The sequence below is a fragment of the Phascolarctos cinereus genome, unplaced genomic scaffold (assembly GCF_003287225.1).
Source record: "Phascolarctos cinereus isolate Bilbo 61053 unplaced genomic scaffold, phaCin_HiC Scaffold_9;HRSCAF=440, whole genome shotgun sequence".
Lineage (NCBI taxonomy): Eukaryota > Metazoa > Chordata > Mammalia > Diprotodontia > Phascolarctidae > Phascolarctos > Phascolarctos cinereus.
In genome coordinates, this window is record NW_027556402.1 from 159560542 (window position 1) to 159586604 (window position 26063).

The 26063-nt window shown below is 35.2% G+C and overlaps 1 protein-coding gene across 1 annotated transcript in view; it reads right to left on the reverse strand.

The window, feature by feature from the left end:
* Window positions 1–26063, reverse strand: part of NWD2 (NACHT and WD repeat domain containing 2) — a 170520-nt gene that overhangs the window by 100996 nt on the left and 43461 nt on the right. The window contains 1 exon segment of the mRNA XM_020992128.2: window positions 966–1054. Within this exon segment, the coding sequence (XP_020847787.1) occupies window positions 966–1054 (89 nt within the window).

A 26063-nucleotide genomic window follows, 5' to 3' on the forward strand; every position in this document is an offset into this window, starting at 1 on the left:
GGAACCTATTTGTTTTTTAAGGAATTAATTTTTTCTCATAAAGATTTTCTTTTCAGGATCTGTTTTTTTAAAATAATCTTTTATTTTTCCCCAGTTACATGTAAAGACAATTTTTAACATTTTTTCAAAAAATTGAGTTCCAAATTTTCTCTCTCCCTCCCTCATCTCCTCCCTCCTTGAGACAGTAAGCAATTCACTCATGCAAAATATATTACCATATTAGTCATGTTGTGAAAGAAGACACAGACCCAAAGGGAAAAAAATCATGGGAAAAATACAGAAAGTGAAAAATAGTATGCTTCAATCTGCATTTTATATTCCATCAGTTCTTTCTCTGCAGGTAGATAGCATTTTTCATCATGGGTCATTTGGAATTGTCTTGAATCACTGTGTTGCTGAGAATAGCTAAGTCATGCGTAGTTGATCATATTACAGTATTGCTGTTACTGTGTACAACGTTCTCCTGGTTCTGCTCATTTTGCTTTGCACCAGCTCATATAAGTCTTTGTAGGTTTTTCTGAAATCAGCCTGCTCATCATTTTTTTTTATAGCACAGTAATATTCCATTACAATCATATACCACAACTTGTTCAGCCATTCCCTGATTGATGGGCATCCTCTCAATTTCCAATTCTTTGCTATCACAAAAAGCTGCTACAAATATTTTTGTACAAATAGGTACTTTCCTCCTTTTTTGATTGCTTTGGGATACAGACCTAATACTGATATTGCTTGGTCAAAGGGCATCCACAGTTTATAGCCCTTCGGGCATAGTTCCAAATTATTCTCCAGAATGGTTGGATTAGTTCACAACTCTACCAACAGTGATACTGTTTGTTTTTAACTTTTGTTATGTTAAGGAAAGAAATGTTTTATGCTGCCTTATAACTCCCATTTTGCTATGAGAAATATAAACCCAGAGTTTATAATAGAATAATTGAAGATAGGGATAATAGCAAGTTTACCTGAAATTCCAGTCCATAGTTTTCTCTGCAGAATTCCCTCAGCTTGGGATACACATTTTCTCTTAGAGCTTGTCGTTCTGCTCCTGTATCTGTGGTACAGAAAAAAAAATTTAATAGTATTTTAATCAATTTTATTTCTCTAACATATATGTTGATTTTTAGAAATGATTTTCAGATTTTCAGATATAATAGGTATGTTGATTTTGAAATTAAGAATAAAATAAAAGCAAAGAAATATGAGCTTGTTGCACCAATTCACAAGTATACTTCGTGAAATGTGGAAACCTAAAAAAATTTTGGCTTTCTATAGATATTGAGATATTTACCTTGGAGAAGAGAGATTTAGGGTGAACATGATTTTACTGTCTTCAAAAACTTGAGAAGCTGTAATGTTAAAAAGGGATTAAACTTAATATGCAAGACTCTACATGAAAGAAAGAGAACCTAATGGGCAGAAGTTACTGGGATGAAAATTTTGGCTCAATATAAAGAACTGTCAAGTAGAGCTATTCCAAAATGAGACGGGCTGAGGGCAATTTTGCCATCACTGAAGATGTTCAAGCAGAAGATGAAATTCATGCTTCATGAGTTTATGATAATTCTGTCTTGAACTCTCAGGTCACAAAGTGTCAGAGAGATTTATTCGAGGGCTCCATCTCAGTTCTAATCAGGCACTGGTGATAATCAAAGTTTTATTCATGTCTACTTGAGATCACAAGTATTTTTCAGTGGACATAAGCTTCGATAGGTGGGACTAAGTTACTTTTGGTAGGTGGATGGATAATAAGAATGATGATAATGGGTGTGTCAGTTCTGTGGAGGCTAAATTTTTGAAGATGAACATTTATAGATTTCTCTACTCTTTGTTTCACAGAACAAACAAGATAACCCCCAAACTATCATCCATCCATCCATCTAATACATATATATGTGTATACACATTCACGTATATAAGCCTATATGTATATGTGCATTTGCAGGTGATATAGATGTGTACACACATATAAACATGTTGGTGTATATAAATGTATGTATGTGTGTATATATATATGTGTGTGTGTGTGTGTGTGTGTGTATAGTTATATTTCTCTAGAGTTTTTAATGCAGGATCATAGATTATAGATATAGAACTAGAATGGGCCTTTTAAAATTTCCAGAAAATACTTTGGTTATAGGCATGATATTGAAATACTTCTTTTAATGAAGAAAACCCATTCATTATAACCTAACTTACATAAAACTTAAGAGAAAAAATTAAAATTCCTATGCTGATACTCTATAACATAAACAAATTGAACAGGTCTAGGATCTCATTAATATACATGTTATTGACAACCAATCCATATCTGCCTATGTTGTGTAATCCTTGTCTAGGTCCTCTTATGAAGTAAGTACAGGCATCTATCCAAAGTGCTGAGGGCTCTCCTATCTTTCTGTTCACATCTTAAGGATGCCAGTAAAGAATTTTGTCATGTTAACAGTCCATCTTTTTCAGTCATATATTTTTTAATGACAGCCTTTGCTACATTTGTCTTTAGTTTCTTATGTTTTTATTTCACTGTTCATACACATCAAATGCCTTTTCACTTTTTCAAGTGAAATATTAACTTTTTAAAATCCAAAAAGTACATTTACCTAGCTAAAGCTGCGTATTATTTTTTTACTTTTTTTGCTACCCTATACCTAGCTTCCTCCTCTACCCTGACTCCCATAAAATTGAAAAAAATTGCTCCTGTAACAAATATACATAGAAGAAAAAAAATCCACAATTGTTGTGTCCAAAAATGTATGCCTTGATTCTGCATTTTGAGTCCAACACCTTTCTTTTATAAGGTGGGTAGCATGTTTCACCATAAGATCTTTGACATCATGTTTGATCACTGCTCAGAGTTCTGAAGTCTTTCAAAGATTATTGTTTTAAAATAATGTTATTGTTTAAATTGTTGATTTGCTCCTGCTTACTTTGTTCTTCTTCACTTTACTCACATCCATTTAAACAAATCTTCCCATGTTTTTCTGAAACTGTCCCTTTAATCTTTTCTTGTGGAACAATAATATTTCATCACATTCATATACCACTTTGTTTAACTATTCTCCAATTGATGCATACCACCTTCATTTCCTGTTATTTGCTATAACAGAAAGAGATGCTATAAATATTTTTATACATATGGATTCCTTTTCTCTTTGTTTGACCTTTTAGGTTTTAGTCCTATTAGTGGTATCACTGGGTAAAATGGTACATACACAGTTCAGAGACTTTTGGGCATAGTTCCAAGTTTTCCAGAATGAATGGACCAATTCACAGTTCTACCACCAGTTCATCCATGTCCCTGTCCTGCCACAGCCCCTCCGGTGATTAGCAAACATGACAGAAAGAAAAAATGGTAATCTAGTAGGTGTGATATGTAAGCTGAAAAATGCTTTAAATTGCATTTCCTTATGTGTTAATTATTCCTATTAATAATCCTATGCTAACATAAAGTGATCTTTTGCAACTGAATTCTATTAAACTTTCAGTGCTCTTGAAGCTGAATCAGCTGCAAGCCTGGCTCTGGCCAGTATGCCCAGACTGATAACTGTTTGTGCATCTGGTACCCTTTCAGATAAGCAGAACATCCTCCCTCCATGGTCTGATGTTATTAAATCCTCTTGTTCCCTCTCACTTCCCTTCCCCTACTGCTCCCTGCCACTTCCCCTGACACTCCCATTTGGGAGTGGATTATCCTCCATTCCTCCCATAAGAACTCTGCTTTTTGCTACAGCCCATGAATACCCAAATGTCAGTATTGTGGACTCCTTGGTATAAGGAGTTCCCACATGCATGTGTTTTTCTCTTGTAATAAATCAAGTTACTACCCATGTCTTATAGAGTTGTGACTTTTGGTTAATAATATAAATGTTCATATCATACATAAATCAGAGGAACACAGAATAAAATGGCTTTCACAATTATAGATGAAAAAGAATTCATGACCAAAGGAAAGAGAGGATCACAGAAGATAAATTGTACAATTTTGATCCAGCAAAATTAAAAAGCTTTTGCACAAACAAAACCAATTCGGTTAAAAATAGAGAAACAGGTAATGAGGAAAAACTCTTTGCTGGAAAAGGCTCATATCTAAGATACATAAGGAACAGATTCAAATTCCTAAGAAGAGTCTAAAACAATGATAAAGGGCCAAAAAGGAATTATATTATATATTATTATATGAGAAGATACCCTCTGAACCCTATCATCTTTGGGGATCATAGAAGGAGCCTAATTAGACAGAGGTCCTGGAAATGGTTCTGGTGTGATCCTGATGATCTTCAAAAAGAATGGAAAAAGAAGGGAAGAGGAATACATTAGGTGGGGAAAAGGAGGGAAAATTATCTTAAATAATTGGGGTGCTCAAATAGAAATCTACACAAACAAGGAGGAAGAGATAGGGGAGTAGATAACACAAATCTTGCTCTTTTCTGCACTGGTTGAAGGAGAGAAGAAACAAACTCTAACTATGTCCAAAAATAATTATCATAGCTTTCTTGTGGTGGCAAAGAATTGGAATCTGATGAGGTACTCATCAATTAGAGAACAGCTGAACAAGTTTTGGTATATAAATGAGATGGAATACTTTTGTGCTCTAAGAAATTATGAAGAGGATAGTTTCAGAGTAACCTGGGAAGATGTGTATGAACCACAGAGTGAACAGAACCAGAAGAACAATTTACACTAAGTGTGGCAAACTATGGCCTATAGGTCAAATTCTACTCGCTGCCTGTTTTTGCATGGCAATGAGCTAAGAATATATATGTTACATTTTAAAATAAAGCAGGAAAAAAACATGGGCTACAGTTTATCGACCCCAGATTTATGCAAAAACAACAATACTGTAAAGATAAAACTTTGAAAGACTTAAGCAATCTGATTAATATATTGACTTACCATGATTCCAAAATTCTCATGATGAAACATGCTACCTGCCTCCTGATAAAGAGGTGATGGAATTAAGAATGAAACATTTTTCTTTTGGACATGACCAATGTGAAAATTTGTTTTGCTTAACTATATGTTTTAGCAGGGCTTTTGTTTTTCTTTCTTTCTTCACTGGGAATGGGGAAGAGAGACAGATCAGATTTTTGCTCATTGAAAAAAAATTAATAAAAAAAAGAAAAAGGGATTGCCAAAATGAAAATGAAAAACAGTCCCATCCTTAAGGAGCTTTCATTTTACTGGGAGATAACTATGTAAACAAATAAGTAAATATAAGAAAATATGAGGGGAGGAATACTAATAGCTAGAGAGATTAGTAGTACATAAACTGATTTTCCCCATACATATTGTTAAGGTATTTTACTGCATTAAGAATGTGATAGAAAGTTTATGCTCCCATCTGACTAACATGCTGTGCTATTACTTATATTACAAAATGACTCAGATTTCCTCTATTTGTAGTAATACATGATGATTGGCTTTTCTCATTTCATTGGAAATGAAAAAGTAATTAAGATAGAATGGATTAATTAGAATGGATGGCAGATAAGCTGGTTTAATTAAACAAAAAAACCTGATTCATGCTGACCGAAGATTTGGATGGCTGGTGATTTTAAAAAAATTTGGCACACCATGGACAGGAAAATTTTAACTTGCTGAATACTACACATCAAAAGGGACATCTTTTCTGCTTGAGAGACAGAAAGTGCAGAATAGGCAATAGATTAAAGTCACTGAATAACATTACTTATTTTGTGCCTATGCACAAACACTTCATCTATCTAAATTTACCTTAGGTTCCTAATAAAGTTAAGCATTTTGGACAGCTACTTAAATTTTTTTAAAGATGCTACCCTAATGCTGTTTACTGAAAGAGGAGGTTTCTGAATAGTCCCCTTTTGACCTAGAAGAGGTACCTAGAGTGCTTAACTTACTTTCAGGGAATAGCTTAAACCAGTGGTACCATCTGAGTTAACAGCAATAATTATTTGATTCAATTTGCATTGTCTCTCTTATATACAGGGCATCAAGATATTCACTAGGGAAAATAAAAATAATAAGCAAAAGACATGGTACCTGTCCTAATGGCACTTATAACCTAAAAGGGAATGAAATGCCTATAAATAACTATAATACAAAAAAGCATGAGAAGCACATAAGAGAAGAGCAAAACACTAGGTAAGGTCCAATGAAAAAAAGAATTAAGCAAAGCTTTGTGAAGGAGGTGGTATGTGAGATAATCTTTGAAGGATAGGTAGAATTACAACAAGCTGAATGAGAAATTGGCAGAGGGCATTTCTGGTACAGGAAATGGCATGAGCAAACACAATGGACGTGTATGGAGGTCAAAGAGTAGCCCAAGTTGGCTGGAGTGAAATCTGTGTGGATGGGAATAATATAAGATAAAGCTGGAAAGATAAGAGTGTTGGCAGATTGTGAAGGGCCTTGAATACTAAATTAAAGAAGCTAGAATGTATTCAGATGGCAAGAAAAGAAGTCATTACCTGATTTGGGGCTGAGGAGTAACCTGATTGATATAATCAACATGAAACAGCTTGATTATGGCATTAAGAAAAGTTTAACTCACTTAATCAATCAAATATTTATTAAATGCCTACTATGTCTCAGGCACTGTTAAGTACAAAGAATAAAACATCCCTACTCATAATGTCTTCCATGCTAATGGAGGAGATAAGTGTACAATTTCTTTTTCTTTCTATCTAGATATATATATAAAATACATGCATATGTACATATATGCATATTAAGCATAAATATAACATTAATGTAAACACATACAAAATAGGTAACTAAATTTATAAGTAATGGACCTATAATCTTTCAAACATTGGGATATTATTTAATTGCTTCCAGAGTCTCATAGAAACGCCACATTTTGTTAGATTGGTGGTTTGGCCAGTTTAGTGCTATCAAGGGCTATTTTGATTTTACTTGAATGTTATGAATAAATAATATTCGCATAACTATCAGGTTGTGACAGAGGGTATAAAAGAGAATTTTTCTCTGTCTATAAGTCAGCCTATGTGTAGAAACAGAACCATTTGCAAAATGGTCAGCCTATCTGTCTATAATTTGGCAGCTGGCACCTATCCAAATACAGTTTTTAGAGTCTGAGCAACACTCCAAAGCCTAAATGGGGCTCTGTGGTCACATCAATGTGGATGCTTCCTCCAAAGTTTTGGATACAGATCACAAACTATTTATGTCTGACCATTTTGTGTGACTCTTACCCATATCCTTCCATCAATTCCCCAAAAGGGCTCTGCCTAATGTGATCAGAGCCTTACTCAAGTTCTCTTTACATTGTGTGGATGCTAGCATCCACACGTTGTCTATCAGTTGTCACCTACTCTCTGCATAACTGGTCCATCTTTTTGCTTGGCCATATGCGTCTCTGATGATATATTATATACTCTTTCCTACTTGATCACTTATAATGTATTGTGAACCTCTTAGGCGCAACATACACCTTTGTATTGCCCTTTGACTGACCCTCTATTTCATTCTTTTCCGGTTAGTATTGCTTGATTCACATCCATATAACATCATCAGTAAGATACTGATGTTAAAAATGGAACTCATTTCAGGAAAGTAGTTTTGGATCATGAAAAGAACTAAATAATTTCCCAAAGGTAATACAGCTCATTCTCAAACTCCTGTCAAACTCTAGTTCATTGTCTGTTCACAAAATCTGCCCAAAATATATGCACTCATGAATAATTGCCCATCTAACTGCATATCAGAGTCTGAACAATAGGAATTCTTTATCTTTATTTTTATCTATTTTGTTTTTCCTCGTAGATTGTCAGGCCTAACTCTTTTGATTGATTTTGAATCTTGTTTAGGAGACTTCAGTGTCCTGGGGCAGGAAGCAATCAGCACAAGGTAACCCACATTCGAACATCCTTAACATTTAGAGAGAATCCATCTTTAATTTTGAATCTGTGCTGGAACCTCCTCTCCGACAATAGCAATTCACACACTGGTGTGAATATGTCTTATTGTTTTATTTCTTGCCTGGTATTAGTAATCAGAGAGTTGAACAAAACTCTTTTACATTCTTCATGGAATCATGTATGATTTTGAGGCATACATGATGGTATTTTGTTGGAAGAGAGTCTTTAAAGCTACATTTTGCTTTACTCTACTGAATCAAATGCTTTTTTATATTCAGCAATCACTAAGCATAGTGGGACCTTTAATTTATATCTTTCAGTCAATCGTGTGATTGTGAAGATGGGTTCTACTGAGTAATAGCACTTGCAAAAGCCTGTGTGTTCTCCTCTCACGTGCTCCTCGAGGATGCCCTTAAGGTGTGGTTTGCTTATAACCATAAATGCATAGACATGGGAAAGTAAGTACGTGGATAGGTAGTTATGATTATTCTCTCAGTAACCTTAATAACTTCTATCATTTTCCTCCTGCCTTTGGTATCCATTTTTCTTTCAGACACAGGGAGAAACAATCCTTTGATTCCCTGAAAACTGTGTCATCTTCGATATAACTTCCTTAGTACATATTTGATGTGGTACTTCCCACATCCCTATTTTCTCAAATGCTATTTCCACTTTCTTATCAGCTCATCCAATATTGTGATGCTAAAAGTCCAAATGTGGTGGCTCCACTGTCTGTGACCATAAAAAGAGAGTTGTTATAAAAATCTTTCTAGGTTGTATCTATTTTTTTTCTCTTTGTTGGCCTTCCATTTCCATCCTTAAACATCCTTGAGATGACTTCATTTAGCTAGACTTTGTTTAGTTAGAAAGGTGTCAAGCTGTTAAAAAATCCAATTTTTCTCTCCACTATTTCTCACTGTTTTATGAAATGATGCTGCCCATAATTTTCCATTATTTTTTTTTTACCACAAGACTTTACAAATTCTATATCACTGCTTCTTTTAGCTGCCATATATTTCATTCTGACAAGGAGATTATTTGCTGGATGGGGTGCTTTCTAAGTTATTTTGTTTTCCTCATGACTTTTGATTTATATTGGCTCAATTTCTTTGGGAAATACTTATGATTGGTGTCAACATCTGTTCCTCCTACCATATCCCATTTTTTTCTTGCACCAATAAGTTGTTTAAATAGGTCAGGTTGGTTATATTCTACCTGTATGCCATATAGCTCTTTTATTTTTATTCTTTTTCCAGGCTTTGTATTAATTTTTATCTTTGCTCAAATGAATTGGTGGTATGATTATACATGGTTAGTTGATTCAGAATTGATTCCCATATCAGTAATGAATCATTTTCTGTCTGCAAAAATATAATCAATTTCATTTTTTTTGTGATGATATTTTAGTACCTGCCATGTATACTTTTCTTGACATGTGACAGCTGGATGGTGCAGTATAAAGAGCTGGGCTTGGAATTAGGAAGAACTCAAATCTTGCCTCAGATACTTACTAGATGTTTGACCACAGGCAAGTCAATGAACCTCTCTGGGCTTCAATTTCCTTCTTTGTAAAATGAAGTTGATGAACTTAATCTTCCAATGTTCCTTCCAGCTCTTAATCTATGATCAGGGGAGCCTATGCAGCTATAGAGTTTATATGAAGTTGATAATCATTTGGCCTTTTTTGCTTCCTACTCCTGAAAAATATTTCAAATATGTTTTTCCCCATCCTCCCAAATACCTGCTTTTGTATTAAAGGGACTGAGTATCACAGTACACATTGATTTAATTTAGAAAATCCCATCAAGTTTTTTTTTTACAATATCCACTGTCCCATATCATCAAGTTAAAAATTAAACTCAGTAAAAACACTTTATTATTAATAGTGAGTTTAAAAAATGACATTAACAACAAAACTTAATTGAAAACAAAATAGTGAAATCAAAAGAAAGTCAGGAAAACTAGGAGGCAGAGGTGAGGAGGAAGAACTTTCTAGGCATAGAGGACAGCCTGTGCAAATGTATGGTGTTGAGAGACAGAATGTTGTGTGTGAGGAACAGCAAAGAGGCCAGCATACTTGAATCATATGGCATGGGTGTGAGTAAATTGTAAGAACACTGGAAAGGTAGGAAGGGGCCGATGTGAGAATGGTGCCAAACAGCAGATGTTATATTTCATCCTAAAAGTGACTGGGAGCCACTGGTTAGTCACTGAATAGAGTGGAGAGATAGTCAGACTTATACTTTATGAAGATCCCTTTGGTGGCTGAGAGCAGAACGGACTGGAATGGGGAGAGACTAAAGGCAGGTAGGCCAATTGGAAGGCTGCTGCAATAGTCCAGGTGAAACTAACGAGGGCTCATGCCAGAATGATGGCTGTGTGAATAGAAAGAGGGGGAGCTATACAAGAGATGCGAAGGCAAAAATGACAAGATTTGATAATGCCAGAGTGTGCTTGTGTGGGTAGAGAAGGGAAAGTACACAGGAGACAGGAAAGTAAAACAGAAGATTTGATAATAGATTAAATAGGAGGAAGAAAGCAGGCTGCAGTACATTTTGGAAACTGAGCGACATTTTTAATGACCCCGAGCTGGTTCTTAATGTGAAGAGGCATCATCTTAACACCAACATTCTTTTGGCTGTGTTGGAATACTGCAAAATCATAGAACAGTGCAATCAACACAGTGCTCAAAATAAACATACATTTTTGGAACTATAGAGAAGACATTTCATCAAGACAGAAATTTCTTAATCTTTTCCCTTATCATTAAACAAAATACAATTTGAGTGTTTCAGTAGGATTTCATTAAAATAGTTCCCAAACCTCCACAAACAAAAAAAGAGGGGAAGTATTAAGTCATAAGAGATTAGAGTGGTACTCCTCTGCTTTTTCAGAAAGTAAATGACAAAACACTTTTCCCCACACTTTACTAGAGCAAGATGAAATTGCCTTCCTTTTCAGAAGTAGATCATTTGCATTATGAAATTAATCTTCCTGAATGAAGATACTGCCATCACAATTATTCTTCAAGTTTCAGATTTTATTTTGATGGAAAAAAAGGAAATGAGTGTTCAAATCAGATCTGTTGCTATTGCTGTAGGAGTAGCAAAATTTATGCTTCATTCTGTTCTTCCTTTCATGTTTATTTCCATTTAAGGATCTCCCACTGAGACTTGTATGAGGCAACTCAGTACTGTTCATTCAAATAAAATATAATTTTATAATTTATCATTTCACACTCACCTAGTATGACATTACTTACATATGACTCTCACCCAGGGTTTACCATACTAAATATTATATTAACCTCATGCCAGTGAACAGAATTTATTAAGCTTTCACTGTGTGCAGAATATTGTATAAGGCAGTGTTGGGAATCTGAAAATTAAAGATGACAAAAAAGTATAGACAAGTGTTCCAAGCAACAATAGCAGTTATATGCATATATCATGCTCCATATGTAGTTCTACTTGCACTGATTCAAGGATCTCTACTTATAGCTGGGAAATTTGTTTAGGATGAAAAGTTTTGAGTTCAGTCACAATTGCTCTGGGGGAGGGGAAAGAACGGGCATTTATTAAGTGCCTACTGTGTGCCAAGCACTGTGTTAGGAACTTAAAAATATCTCATTTGATTCTCACAACAACTCTGGGAAGCAAGTGTTATAATTATGCACATTTTGCAGTTGAGGAATCTGAGGAAGACAGAGAGTAAGTGATTTATCCTGGGTCACTGAGCTAACAAGTGGCTGAGGAAGGATTTGAACTCAAATCTTCTGGACTCCAGGCCCAGTAGTCTAGCCATTGTGCCACATTGGCTGCTTTTGAGTTCCTAGTTAGGAAAATTCCTAACATCGAAGTAGAGGTTGGGCTTTCTGACTAACATTACATTTATATCTTTAGTTAACCCTCGCCTCTTTGTTGTTAAGACCAAATTCAGTTTACTGAAAATATTTGGACAATGAAACAGCACATTACATTATATATATTGGGAACCTACACAAACACACATTAGATACTTGAAGTAAAGAAGTAAGTTGTTTTTGTGTTAAATCCATCTTTTGGATTGGAGATACCCCAAAAGAAGGGCTTGCATCTCATCTAAACTTCATAGCTCCCCTCGTTCCTCGCACCACATTTTGAACATCATTGGTGCTTGACAAAATGTTAAGTAGAATTGAAAGACTGGGCAAGAGAGAAGACTGTATACCAATTTAGGTATGAGATGATGTTGCCTGATGGAGGCGACATTGGAGAGGAAAGGGTGAATCAGAGACATTTCCAAGAAAAAAGATGGCTCTTAATGATAGATGAGGATATTTCCAAAAGCAAACATGCATATTTCCATCAGGCCAATTTTGCCGTGCCCTGCTCGCCTTTATTCCCTCACCTGGCAACACAGAAAGATTTCATCAGAAAGGAGTGGTGGGAGGATACAAACATTTGGAATTCTAATTATTACTACATACTGCTCTTTGCCCAGAATTTCTGCATCACTTTAGAACCAGATATGACTGTACCTATCTATCAGTTATTTAATTTTGCTCTGGATTAGTTTACAGTAGAGGAGGAAATTTAGTGATAGCTTTCCTTTGACAGCACAGGATGTTTTTCTGAATTCTGAGAGTCTTTTCTGTTTGTGATATGAGGGTCCAGTTTTCAGGCTCACACTGATCTGAAGTCTTTGCCCTAAGTAAGTGCTTAGTACTTGGTTTCCTGTCAGAGATGGCTTCAAAAAGGAGATGAGAAAAGTAAAGGACAAGCAAAATACATTCTCACTTGTTATTCATAAAGATTCACTCAAAATATATGCAAAAAGTTTTTCACACAACTGATAAGATCCAATATTCATTTTCATTCATTTTCCTTCATCACAAAATTAACATCAATGTTATGTTTACAAATCCTCTAAAACAGAGTTATAGTCTAAAATTAGTTATTGCAAGACATTGTACACACTTCTATTTATTTAGCTAAGAGAGTTAATAGCAGGATATGACATCTAGATCATGGTTGCTGATTAGCAAGTTGATAGATTATTCTAGGGTTTGTTCACAACACAAGCATTCATTTAACTATATTTACTGGCACGCTAAAAACTTCAAAAAAAGAAGGTTCCCCAAAAGATCATTCTTAAAGGTCAAATAAAGATTTAAAAAAGCAGCATTTGTTATTTTGCCAAATCTAACAAGTAATATTTTGATATGTGAGGAACGCCTAATAAAACAATTCAGTTGTACAAATAAATCATTTAGTTAAAAAAATCACTACAACAAGCATGGCTACATAGTTAAGGATAATTGATTGCACACTGGTTAGCTAAATGACACTTGAGAAATATTTTACATATATGCTATAGAGAGAATGTCTACATATATGTTATATATGTGTATATGTATATTTAATAAAAAATTTTGTTAAGCCCAGTTTTCCTATTATGTGGGTATCATTTGGTAGCTTAACTCTTTGCACTTGGATGAGGTCAGCAGTACATTCCCCATTCATCTTATGCATGGATATGTAGTACTATCTTCTATAAGTATGTTTACATCTTCTCAGGCACCCTAGATGGAATGAGGGGCAGAAGCCATTGACAACATGAATTCAATAGTCTTCAAATCATTATTTTTTGATTATATGCCTAGGTCATTAACAGTCTAGACAGAGGGGTATATTTTAGTAATTAGAACACCACAGGAATGCACACTGGTGCATGAAACTACTGGGGCCAGTAGACACATCTGTGGGCAATCCCACCTAATGGAATAGTAAAAAGTCTAGGAACTGATTGGGACAGATGATTGTAATCATTGACTACTGATGACTGTAAAACAAACCAGCTGTCAATGTACAGCGGCAGAGTGTATATCTAAGTGTATAGAATATAAGAGGGACAGAGTAGCATTGCTTTCATGGGACAGTGACACAAAATCAATGTCTTTGTGAGTATGGTTTTCCTACCACAGAATCACAAACTCTTGGAGCTAGAAGGGGCATCAATGACAAAATTGTACAGGAATCTACTCTACAGCATTCCTGAGAAATGGCCATCTAGTCTTTACTTGAAGACCTCTCTTGAGGCAGCCCATTCTACTCATGGAAAGCCCTGATCATTGGGATTATTATTCCTTACATGTTTATACCTGCATTATTTTGACTTCCAGCCAACGATCTTAGTTCTTCTCAATAGGGGCTAATTTGAACAAGTGTAGTTGCTTTTTTCTGTGACAACTCGTCAAATACTTTAAGACCGGTGTCATGCATCCCCATATATTTTTTGGTCCTTCAGGCCAAACATCCTCTTCTATTTCAACCAATTCTTTTGTGTCATGCCTGACTTCTAGTCCCCTCACTATCCTGTTCATTCTCCTCTGGATGTATCCATCCTTGTCTTCCTAAAATCTGGGGTCATAACTGAACAAAATACTCCAATAGTCAACCTCCTGTGACAGCTCTTTTTGGCTTTCCAGAGAGGGAGGGTAGCTTAAGGAATCCATTTTATTTTATCAGACATGTGGTGGAGGGAAAATGCCCAAGTCCACATTCATTTTAGGAGAATGGAATGTTGGGATATCATTGGATATATGTGTCTAAAGCTGTGAAAATTATCAACACAGAGATCCAGGGCACTGAAATACGTTAGTGATGAATATGCAAGAGACAATCAAAGATTTGGCTTTATTTTTATGATACATGATGACTAAGGCATACCTTTTTCTCTGAGGCTATCCATTGCATCATAAATCCCTGTCACCTATACAGAGTATTGGTAGCATCATAACTTTAAAGACTTCATATGCACTGACTGGGTATACTTATGTATATAGGTATATACACATATACCTATTATTTGGTTCTAATCTCCTGGCTCAGGCCATCTTAAAAATGCATAAAGATGTCTTAAGAATATTTATATATCTTAAAACAAAGGGAAATAGAAAAGCATTAAAATATTCACATAAAGATATATATAGAATTTAATGTACTTATGAATAATATATTATTATTATTAGTATGAACTTCCAACACTATGAACAGACAATAGTTTTGAGATTTTCTCTTGGTACATTAAATTACGGACTCCCCTCTTCCCCACCAACAAATTATCAATATTGAATGTTATAACAGTACTGTTAGCATTTGCTTTCAAATAAAATATTCAAAGCTCAATGCTGTCATGGAACATTTTCTCTCAAAAAATCCATTATACTAAGAGTAAATATCTGCATGGAATGCACTAAAATGATGTAATTAAGATGAAATTTACAAAAAGTTAATGGAAATTCTATTAGTCATGTTGTTCAATTCAAGAAAGCAGCTGACTAATTCATGTTGAATGGCAGATGACTCCATCTACACCCATCATTAAAAGTCAAACTCTGATGCCTCATTTTAGTGTGGAGATGGCCTAACTTATCAAAGGTTATGCTTAGCAAAACTATCTATCAAGTTGGATATGTTTCAAGTATTGCTCCATGAGACTGTTGTGGTCATTAGGTGATGAATTTTTTTGGCCAGGGCAATTTATGAAACAGATTAAATTACAAAAAAGGCTTCCTTTACTCTTGCTCTTCTTTTGAGATCTTCATTGATTATATATTGCAGCCTGCTCAGACTTAGCATGCACCTTTCCACTGCCATCTATGATGCTCATTTTTAGTTTTTTAAAGGCAGTGGTGTTCTCACTGCCATATACCACACTGGTAAAATGTTTGTATTGGAAAAAAATGGGCCTTTACTGTAACGGGAAAGTTGGGGTCATAAAAAGTGCTTTGCAATTTCCTGAAAGCAATCCAGCCCACTCTTCTCTTCCTTTCAGACTCTGGGCCCAGTTAATTAGTCATCTTTATTGTCTGTCCCAGATATACATACATCCATGACAGAAAAGATAATAGAAATCAATTTGTTCTTCAGTACAGTAAATACCAACATCAAGCAAGAAATAACACAGAGATACACACACGCACACACACACACACACACACACACACACACACACACACACACACACATATATCTATCTATATATACTCATCAAAAAATGTTGCCAGAACCATGGAGGATGTCTTGCATGAAGTCCAAATAGAACAGGGATTTACCTATTGATGGAGAGGTTCTATAAATATTCCTGTTTTAGGATGTTATCGTACTGATTCCTTTGTATCTTAGAATAGCATAGGGCCTCCTAGCCAACCAAAGTAGACCAAATGGATATCCAAACATGTTTTCCAGTTAAGTCATGAAGTTGGGCAAACAATTAATTTAGTCCATCAATACATAGATCCTGAATATGCACTAAAAATGGACCACGAACTGGGCACAGAACTGAAAAGAAGATTGAGTTGGATCACATTTGGGAAAATGTGCCAGTGATAGTGCCAGTCAACCATCCCAAGCTTCTCAGTGCCACGACTCATCTTCTGAATCCTATGTGTTGTTTTTTTAGCACTGGTACATGCTTGAAAATCATGGAATACCATCTAGAAGAGTGACTGTTGAAGGTGACTGATGGGTAATGGAAAGACATGTGGTGGATTCCAGTAGGCTGAAACAAGCTAGCAATCAAGCAGTTAAGGAGATTAAAACTGGCTCAAGCAGCTCCTCATAATACTAATCTGCTACTGCAAGCATGCTCTCTCAAGGATCCAGAGGGAGGTGGAATGAAGACAATGTTTGGGGCCCTTTATCATCGAAGCTCACACAAGTTGTGCCAATGGCCTTCAAATATTAGCTAAAGTCCCACCTTCTGCAAGCAGCCTTTCAAGTCCTCCTTAGTCTTAATGCCTTCTCTCTGAGATTATCTCCAATTTATCCTGGATGTATCTTATTTGTGCAGAGTGAATTTCATGTTTGTCTCCCTGTTACACTGTGAGCTCCTTGGGAACAAGAACTGTTTTTTCCCCTTTCTTTGGATCCTTAGTGTTTGGAGTAGTGCTTGGCATAGAGTTGACATTTAATAAACAATTACGTTGATTAAGTGACCGGTAGGGAAGACATTCCAGGAAGAGATAGCCACAAGAATGACTACAACAAGGCAAAAATAGTGCAACCCTGAATTAGATAGCCAGAGAAGGAACCAAGGATGAACTACAAATGAACCAAGGCAATTATTCACAGGCAGAGTAGGATGGTTACCAGGACAACAGGGCCTGAGTTTGGACTAGGCATATGTAAGGCTATGCAAATTTCAATAGATAACATTAGATAATGCAGCGGAAAGGACACTGGCTCTGAAGTCAGTAAGACCTGGTTTCAAATCCTCCTTTAATGCATACTCCCTTGTTACCTTGATTAAGGCATTTAACCTCCTTGGCCTCAGTTTCCTTATCTGTAAATGGATGGAGTTGATTTTGATAGCTTCTGAGGTCCTTTTGGCTCTACAGCAATGATCATATGATATCCTGGACTGATATTTGAGTGGAATATGTGGAAGGAATGATGAGGGAGCAGTAATGTTTGTGAGTGGGAATGGGAGTACAGTTGCCTATAACTTATTAAATACAAGAACTTGCAACTAGAGGGGATTGGACTTACACTATACACCTAGGCATATTCTCCATAACGTTTAGCCAGAGTAACTAAGCTTAACAAAGCACTCATATAAATCCAAATTTCCTCTACATAACTCTGTGACTCTGGAAGGAAAAGACCAAAGGTAGCAGTTGAGAGCAACAACAATGACTCACACTAGAAATATGGAATGGAGGAACTCATCAAAGACATGTGTGACAAGAAAAGGAGGTGGGTTGGTCATTTAGCAAGAGTGAAAAAGTGAAAAAAAAACGACAACCTGCGTGTTCCCCTAGTATCCATTAAATATTAAAAAAAGCATATTAAGGCTTCTAGCATATTGGGCAAATCCTCTAGAGGCTTAACAAAAGGAGGTGACAGAAGAAACACTCACATTGATAAGATTATAGAACAACTGAAGGAATCTTATCCAACATAGGAATAAGGAAAGAGGAAAGGAGGAGAAGACAGGAGGAGGGAAAGTGGAAAAGAATGAAAATATCGAGGACAAGTTATGATTATAGAGCAAGGTTCATAGAATGGTGAAGTATCTTAGAAATAATCTAGTACAACCCATTTATTTCATGTATGAAGAAACTGAAGTCCAGAGAGGTTAAGTGATTTATCTAAGATGACACAAGTGATAAGCAGGAGAGCCAACATTCAAAGGCAGATCTTATAAATCTCAATTTAGTGTCCTTTGCACTAAAACATGCTAAGTTGGGGATTGACAGATCAGGGGCACAAAAAGAGGAGTTAGCCTTAAAAAGGAAGAAAAGCACCTATTTCCCTGCTGTGATGGGATTGTAAGAGGCAAAAATAGCAAAAGACAGACATTTTGAAGTGTGGAAGAGTGAAGTTGAAAGAGTTCTAGCTGGGACTAACTTAATCTCAATAAAATAGAAATTTGTTCCTTTTGTCTACTAAGAATGGGGGCAGTTGGTAGGAAAAAAAGCAATCTGGAAGAGGTTCTATTGGGAATGCAATAGAGTAGATAAAAGATGTATACATAAAGGACTTACGGAATGGATAGCTAATTCTTCATTGTCAGTGAGGTCAAAACAGGAATGAGAATTTCAAAAGACCAATCAAAAGATTGGTCTTCCTCCAAAGGGCAAGTGGGTATCAGTCTTTTGGCAAGTAGAAAAGTAGCACAATGCCTGGTACATGATAGGTACTTAGTAAATGTTGATTAATTGATTGATTGATGAATCCCCACCTTTGGAAGCTCAGCCTAGTGGTCTGGCTTAATGAAAACTGTTCTGTCCTGTTTATGGAATCAGACTAACTCTGAATGTAGTTTTAGTATCATATATAAGGAATAAATACCAGTGTGTGTACACATATATACATGTACATATATTTATATTCAAGCACTATATAAAGTGTAATGTATGTATGTATATGTATGTCTCCGACTCTCTCTCTCTCCTTGAAACCAGGAGGATTTGGGTCCAAGTCTTGCCTCAGACACAGTATCAGCTGTATGGCCCTGGGCAAGTCACTTAACCTCTTTTTGTTCTACGCAATTTTCTAAGACTTCAAATTGTACAGAAGGTACTGATCTACATTAGTTGAGGGAGTTTCTTAATAAAGAAGTTCCCTATGTCAATCAAATTACAGGTCAAGGCCCTATCCCTATATACGAATGGGATCATGAGGGATTCTGTAGATTCTTTTTGTCTGAAAATGATGAAAAATGGAATGAAATTATCATCTATGATAAATTCTCATGGCTTAATTGGGGCTCTACCTAAAATTGGAGGGACATGGATTAGATAGCATTTTCTAGGTCCTTTACCACACTAAAATTCTACCTTTTGTTTCCAATGTCATAAACATAAGTAAGTCAGGTATAGGTTCATAAGGTACAGAGATGTTATATGCTGGATTGTAGATTTGTGTTTGACTACAAGACTGTTTTTAAAAAGAATCCATGTTTTGTTATTCTGAACTTGGTAAATACCAATTAACATGAGCATTTCCACATACAAAGAACAGAAAAAGAGGATTGTATACAAATTGTGAATCTCTTTATCTATAGTTTAGTCATTTATGAATACAATTAAATTCAACACATTCATTTTAAAGTGGTCCTGCTTGTTTCTTCCTCTGAACTTTAATTCTTTGCTATGGATTTTTAAAAAAATGATCCAATGACACTTTTCTTTTTCTTATCGTACAAGTTTTCCCTGGTTTTTCTAAATCCTTCCCTTTTATTATTTCCTATGGCATATTTTTGGGCAATATTTTCCATTGTATTTCTATACCAAAATTTGTTCAGCCATTTCCCAATTAACGAACACCTTCTTAGTTTCCAGTTCTTTTTTTTAATAACAAAAAGAGTTGCTATAAATATTTTTGTACATATGGACAAAATATTTTTTTAATCTTTTTGGAGTATAGGCCTCTTAGTGGTATTGCCTGAGCAAAGGGTATGTGCAATTTAATAGTTTTAGGGACATAATTCCAAATTGCTTTGCAGAATGGCAGAACCAATTCATAATTTTACCGAGAAGGCATTTAGTGTGCCTGCTTTCCCACAGCACCTCCAACAACTGTAATTTTGTTTTTGTTGTTATTGTTGTCATTTTGGTTATAAGACTTGTAACTCACAAAAATTCAGTAAAGTGAGAATTAAGTGTCTCTCAAAATACAGGAGAACCAATATTTTTGATTGATCTCATTTTGTTTTCTTTCCAGGCATGAGTCATATAACCTTTTAGAACTATTTGCAAATAAATGTTTCAAAACCATACATGCTCTGATTAAGATGACATTCTAATGACACTGACAAGGAAGCCCAAAAGGCCAGCAAATCAAAGATGAGACTGAATTTTTTGAAAGAAAATGATTATATTTGGGAATAAAACAACAATAGAAGAAAATGACCCTATATAAGGTTACAAAAATTATGACACTGTTACATAACTCATATCTAAATTGATTTTCTGGGGAGATTCCTTCTGTGAATATTCCTTCATATAATATATATAGTGTAACCATGGGAATAGCTGTCCTCATTATTTAGAAAATTTAATTTCCACCAAGCTTGAGAGTATTATATATGTAATCATGTTTAATTGTTTTAATATGGGTTTGCCTACAAAAGAACTTATCAAGTGATCAAAAAGTGCCTTTTCTGAGAAAAAATGAAGTTACGATATAATGATACAGTTTAAACTATAACCAGCAGGGCAAGAAAAACACATGAAAAATTTTGTCAATTCTAGAAAGACTAGTATTTTTCATGATTATAATTTTCATCATAATGTTATATGTAAAATTTGAATATCATATTTATATTACAAGTGGTGGTTATATAATCTACCCATTTTAAAGTAGCAAATAGTATTCTAACTATGTAGCCATCAGCAAAAGAAGTGGAAACTATTTGAATAAAAACCAAGTGTATTCTCCAAACTGACAATGTGCAGAAATTTTAAGACACCAATAACAATAACGTTTCTATTTTTTCATATTTCCATATTTTACAAAAGTTCTTCTCTCGGGCTCATAATTAATCTAAAGTAGTGACAAACATTTGAAATAATTCAGTATGTGCCTATCTGATACTAGAATGACTAAATATTTTGATCATTTCAGTAAAAAGGATTGATCCCTTGGCATTATTTAGTTTTTTAGTTTTTTGCTTTTTTGCCAGTCAATGGGGTTAAGTGACTTGCCCAGGGTCACACAGTTCGTAAGCGTTATGTGTCCGAGGCTGGATTTGAACTCGGGTCCTCCTGACTCCAGGGCCTCTATCCACTGCACTACCTAGCTGCCCCTCCTTGGCATTATTTAGATAAAAAGACTAAGAAATTGAAATTTTCACTTTTCATCTACTGTTGCAATATATAGACACATCCATAGTGAGCAAATGTATCCTCTCTCTTTAACTTCAAACCTACCACCTATGTACTAAACTATGCTTCTTTCCTATATCAGTTATCATGATTTTATAATTAAATTTATATATATACAATTTTAAAATATTAATAAATCAATCTAGTTGATAAATGGGAAAACAAGTCAGTAAGCACCTTAGAGATAGCATGTTTAATTTTAAAGTATGGCTACTTGCAATTAAAAATACCCTCTCTCCATTTGATATATTTTGCCTCAGGGTTAAATGATGTTGGGAGAAGTAATATAGAGGAGGCTAAGTGTGAAATTAATTTTCTTTTATTTTGATTCTGTTACTTCTGAATTATAATCTACATGATGCTTTTCACTATTAATATACATCCTCCAATATACTAAGAGTTTGCAATATATCTATAAAGATATAAATACATAGATATGTATCATATATGTGTATGTGGTATTTGTGTGTATATATATATGGTTTGTGTGTATATGTATATAGTTTGTGTATGCATATATATGTATATACAAAGAAAGAATCAGGAAGAGGGAGAGAGAGAGGGAGAAAGAGAGAGGGAGAGAGAGAGAGAGGGTTATCTCTGTGTGGTTTCATGGGATTAAAAATAAAATGATTATGCAAGTATACCAATACCAACATTAAATTCTACTTTACAGAAATTACACCTCTTACAAACAATCTGACCTTTACACATTTCAAAAATGTTTATGGTTAATGGGGCAGCCAGATTGCAGTCTCTGCAGGGCCTTTGTTTTATTTTTCTTTGCAAGAGCACATAGCAGTTGAATGATGAGCAAAGGCTATGGTTAATACTTCTTATTTTTGAGACTTTCCCATTGTGAGCTCCTTAAGGGCAAGGACTGTCTTTTTCATCCTTTTGTAGCCAGGTGCTTAGCACAATGCCTAGCACATAGTACATGCTTAGTGTCTGTTGACTACTGACTCTCCTTAGCATGTAAATAATAGAAAACACATTTTCCTTAATTTCATTTTTTCAGATACGGATATAGATATACATTCTACAACTGGGCTGTCCTAGTAATAACTTCCTGCTCCCCATACTCGGCATCCTATTGCCCATTCACATCTGTAATACACAGCTTCCTCACCTCCAGCTCTTAGATTCCTTGGCTTCTTTCAAGGTTAAAGTTATGTGCCATTTCCTATAGTAGGCTCTTTCTGATCCTTTTTCTCCATCCTCCAATAAACATGTATATACTTAGGTGTTTACATACTTCCTCCTCCAAATTGCTTATAAGTTGCCTCAGGGCAGGAACTATGTTTTATTTTGTCTTCGTATTCTCAACATCTGGTCCAGTGTCTTTCATATAGTGAGAGCTTCATAAGTGCTTTGGGACCAATTGCATTGGATTAGTAAGGGTGCAATGCTTTTGGTTCCCTGATATAGGCTGGGTTAGTTCCCAAGAGGTTTAGGGGGCTTACCTTTCAGAGCTATCTAACTGCACGCTGACGTATGGTGACAAATTCATAGCTAGTGATAAAAAGTACCATCTAATCACCCCATCTCAGTTTTTTTGGACCTCCTGTTGGAGTACTATCTCTGTTTCCTACTTTTTGATCTCTCCTTTGGGCCTCCTACTGATCTAATTGGTGAGGAGGTGTGGTAGTATTTCTGCCTATCATTTTTATTGTGATCATTGTTTTTTGATTAGTCTTGCTCGTGGGTTGCTTCCTTGGCATACACCTCAAGCCTTCAAGGACTTGGTAAAAACTTATCTTATGCATGATGGAATCCATTCTGGAATATGTCAGGAATATTATTTAGCAAAATAAACAGCATTAACTGTGTATTTCACCTAATGATATACAGATCTTTCTTTTACTGTGTGGAGAATGTGGTTGCATTAGATATAGCAAAGTGTTTTTAAATTGTAGGGTAGAGTATTTATGCAAGCCAGTGTCTGTAAGGAATCTTAAACTGGGGTTTGTTGAACAAGAGTGCCTGCTGTAACTCACTGAGGCCTTGGAGAACATTTAGTGTAATTCGATATATCTGAATATTAAATTAAATTAAACACTAAATGCTAAGTGTGTTCAGGGTACTGCTTAAGACACTAAAAAATGTTAGTGAGTGCCTGACTCAGGGAATGGGGAGAATTTGGCTCAGTAATTAGTCACAATTATAATATTTCAACAGCAGGGTATGTTTAGAATTTTATCATCATCATTATCATTAGCAAAAGGACTAAGTAAAAAAAATCACTAAAGCTATTGGGTCATGTCTAAAATCAGCAGTATATAAAATAACTAACTTACAAAGTAAAAATTTTATTAGAAGATGATTTTATAGATTACTATAATGATTTATTTCAAAATAATTGTTCTATGTTTTCCAATAGCACTATGAAATTAAATTTGTTCAGTAAACTATATAGTGTAAAATTTGGCTTATCTGGGCTTCTGTTAAGCAGGGCCAATGACCTTCCCCATCCCACCTCAACACAATCCTGTGTTCTACAGTACAGTGATAATTCCTGTTCATGATCATGATCCTGAGATACTACAAAAGTGTGAAGAGCATTCTAAATCACCCAAAAATTAGAAAAAAAAGACAAAGATCTACTGAAAACAATTTCAAATGAATTGTATCATATTCTAGTTCTTTGAAAACTGTTAACATAGATGTGGTGTCACATGGTTCATGGGATTTAGAGCAGGAAGTTAAATGTCATCTAGTCCAGTCCACTCATTATAAAATTACAAAATATCTATAAAGATGATGAAAAAGAGACCCACAGGGATTAAATGACATGTCAGAAGAGAAGTTGCTTCAAAACCAGTTTTTATTAAGAAATCAAAACAGCCTAACATTAAAAAAATCGATATAATAATGGATTGTTTCATGATATCCATAGTGATTCATGAAACAACCCATGACTGATTATACTGATCCTCCTGCTTTTTTTTGGACAAATTCTTAGGCTGATTTATTGTGAGGGTAAAATATATGAAGAAAGAATATTAGCCACCTCAAATTAGGTCATACAAATTGCCATATAATTAAATGTTAGGAAACAGCAAAATTCATAAGGACAGGATCTGGTCAATACAATTAAAATTAATTTGCAAAATAACCCCAAATATTTTTACAGTTAGCATCCTGGATACTTATGTAAAAATTGACAATTAGAATTATATATATATTCCATAAGATTATAGCTAACTGGAAGATCTGAATATAAAGTATTAGCTATATTTTTGAATTAAGTAATATCAATTAATATTTAGAATAGAATAGTCTACAGCACTTTGCATCCCTGTAGATAAAACTTATATTTAGAAAATATATGAGATTTTAGAGGACTATTTAACTTGATTTTCAAAAATTACAAAGAGATTTCTGGCCATTCTAGCAGTTAATAGATGCTACTAGACTTTAGGGTAAAAAAAAACAAAACCAAATGTTTTGAACTAATTCAGTGCTGCTTCAGTACTTCATCTTTACAAGCATCTGTGCCTTTTATGTATAGGTTTTCCCTTTAACCATGCAGATTCTAAGACAGTGATATGCAAATTACTTGGGACAAATAACAATTTTGATATGGTTTCATTTTGTGACATTAATGATTTTGCATGTGTGCTTCTAAAGAAATCAGATTAACTCATAATATCTGACCCCAACCAGATGAAAATAGATAGAGCTGGTTTCCCCATCTTGAATTATTTCTCTGTCTGATAAAAGTTAGGTGCCTTGCCATGTGTGCATTTTGTTTTTTAATTATGGAAAATATTCCATTGCTATGAAAAATTCTGATTACGTATAAGACAAAGACTACAATGCTAATGATTAGGCAAAGATAATTTTTACTGATGAAGCACATTTTTTCATTCAAGGCTATACAAAAGCTTTTCAGAAGTCCTGTTTGCAAGACAATTAAGTAGGGAAGATTATGGAGAGAAGGCAACATCCTTAAGTGAATAAACTGTTTGCAGGTAGTTTAGACTAGCACCTTTTAAACACACAATTTATAGTAACTACAATGTAAGCAGAATTTAGCACAGTTTAGTCTAGTATGTATTACAGATCACATGTATTCACTGAAGTAAGCACTCTATTAAGTAATGTTTAAGTATTTAAAAGTAATAAAACTGGGGGAGAGGATTCTGGAAAGATGGAAGAGTATCAGAAAATTCCAAACTCTTTAGATTTCCTCCACAAACAAGACAAAATAGTGCCTCTGGGTTAACATAGAGAGGCAAAAATAAACAAGAGTTGTGGTAGAACAATGGTCCTCCTGGGACAACCAGAGAAGATCCAAAGAAAGACCCCAGGACAGAGGTTTGGACTGCTGAAATAACAAATGTCAAGTCCTAGGGGGGTAGCTGGATTAGGAGGTAGCATTGGCTTCAGCCACAGGAATTTTCACCTCCCAGACAGTCTGGGAAGTCAGGTGTCTGAGTGGGGGAAGATCGAGGCTTCTGCTGACAAGGGGCACTAGGCCCAGCTGTGCTTCTGAGGTGTGGTCCTGAGGGAGAAGGATAAGTGCAGAAGCAGTGTGGCAGGACACTGCTGGCTATGGGCACTTGAGAGCTGAGCTCTTGGTCTCAGTTCCAGGCCAGAGGGGAGAACTGAAGGTCATAGCCACTAGAGAGCAAGAGCATTTCCAGAATAGTGCCAGGGGCCCTAGCTGTTGCTTGGAGGGGGAAAGGAGTGCAGAGGTTTGGCCCAGGACAAAGCTCAAAAAATAATAGTAAGGAGGATCTGAGGCCAGAGTACCATCCCCACACCCTAGGATTAGAGGTGATTATAATAATAAGCTTCTAAAAAATGAACAGGCAAAGGAGAAA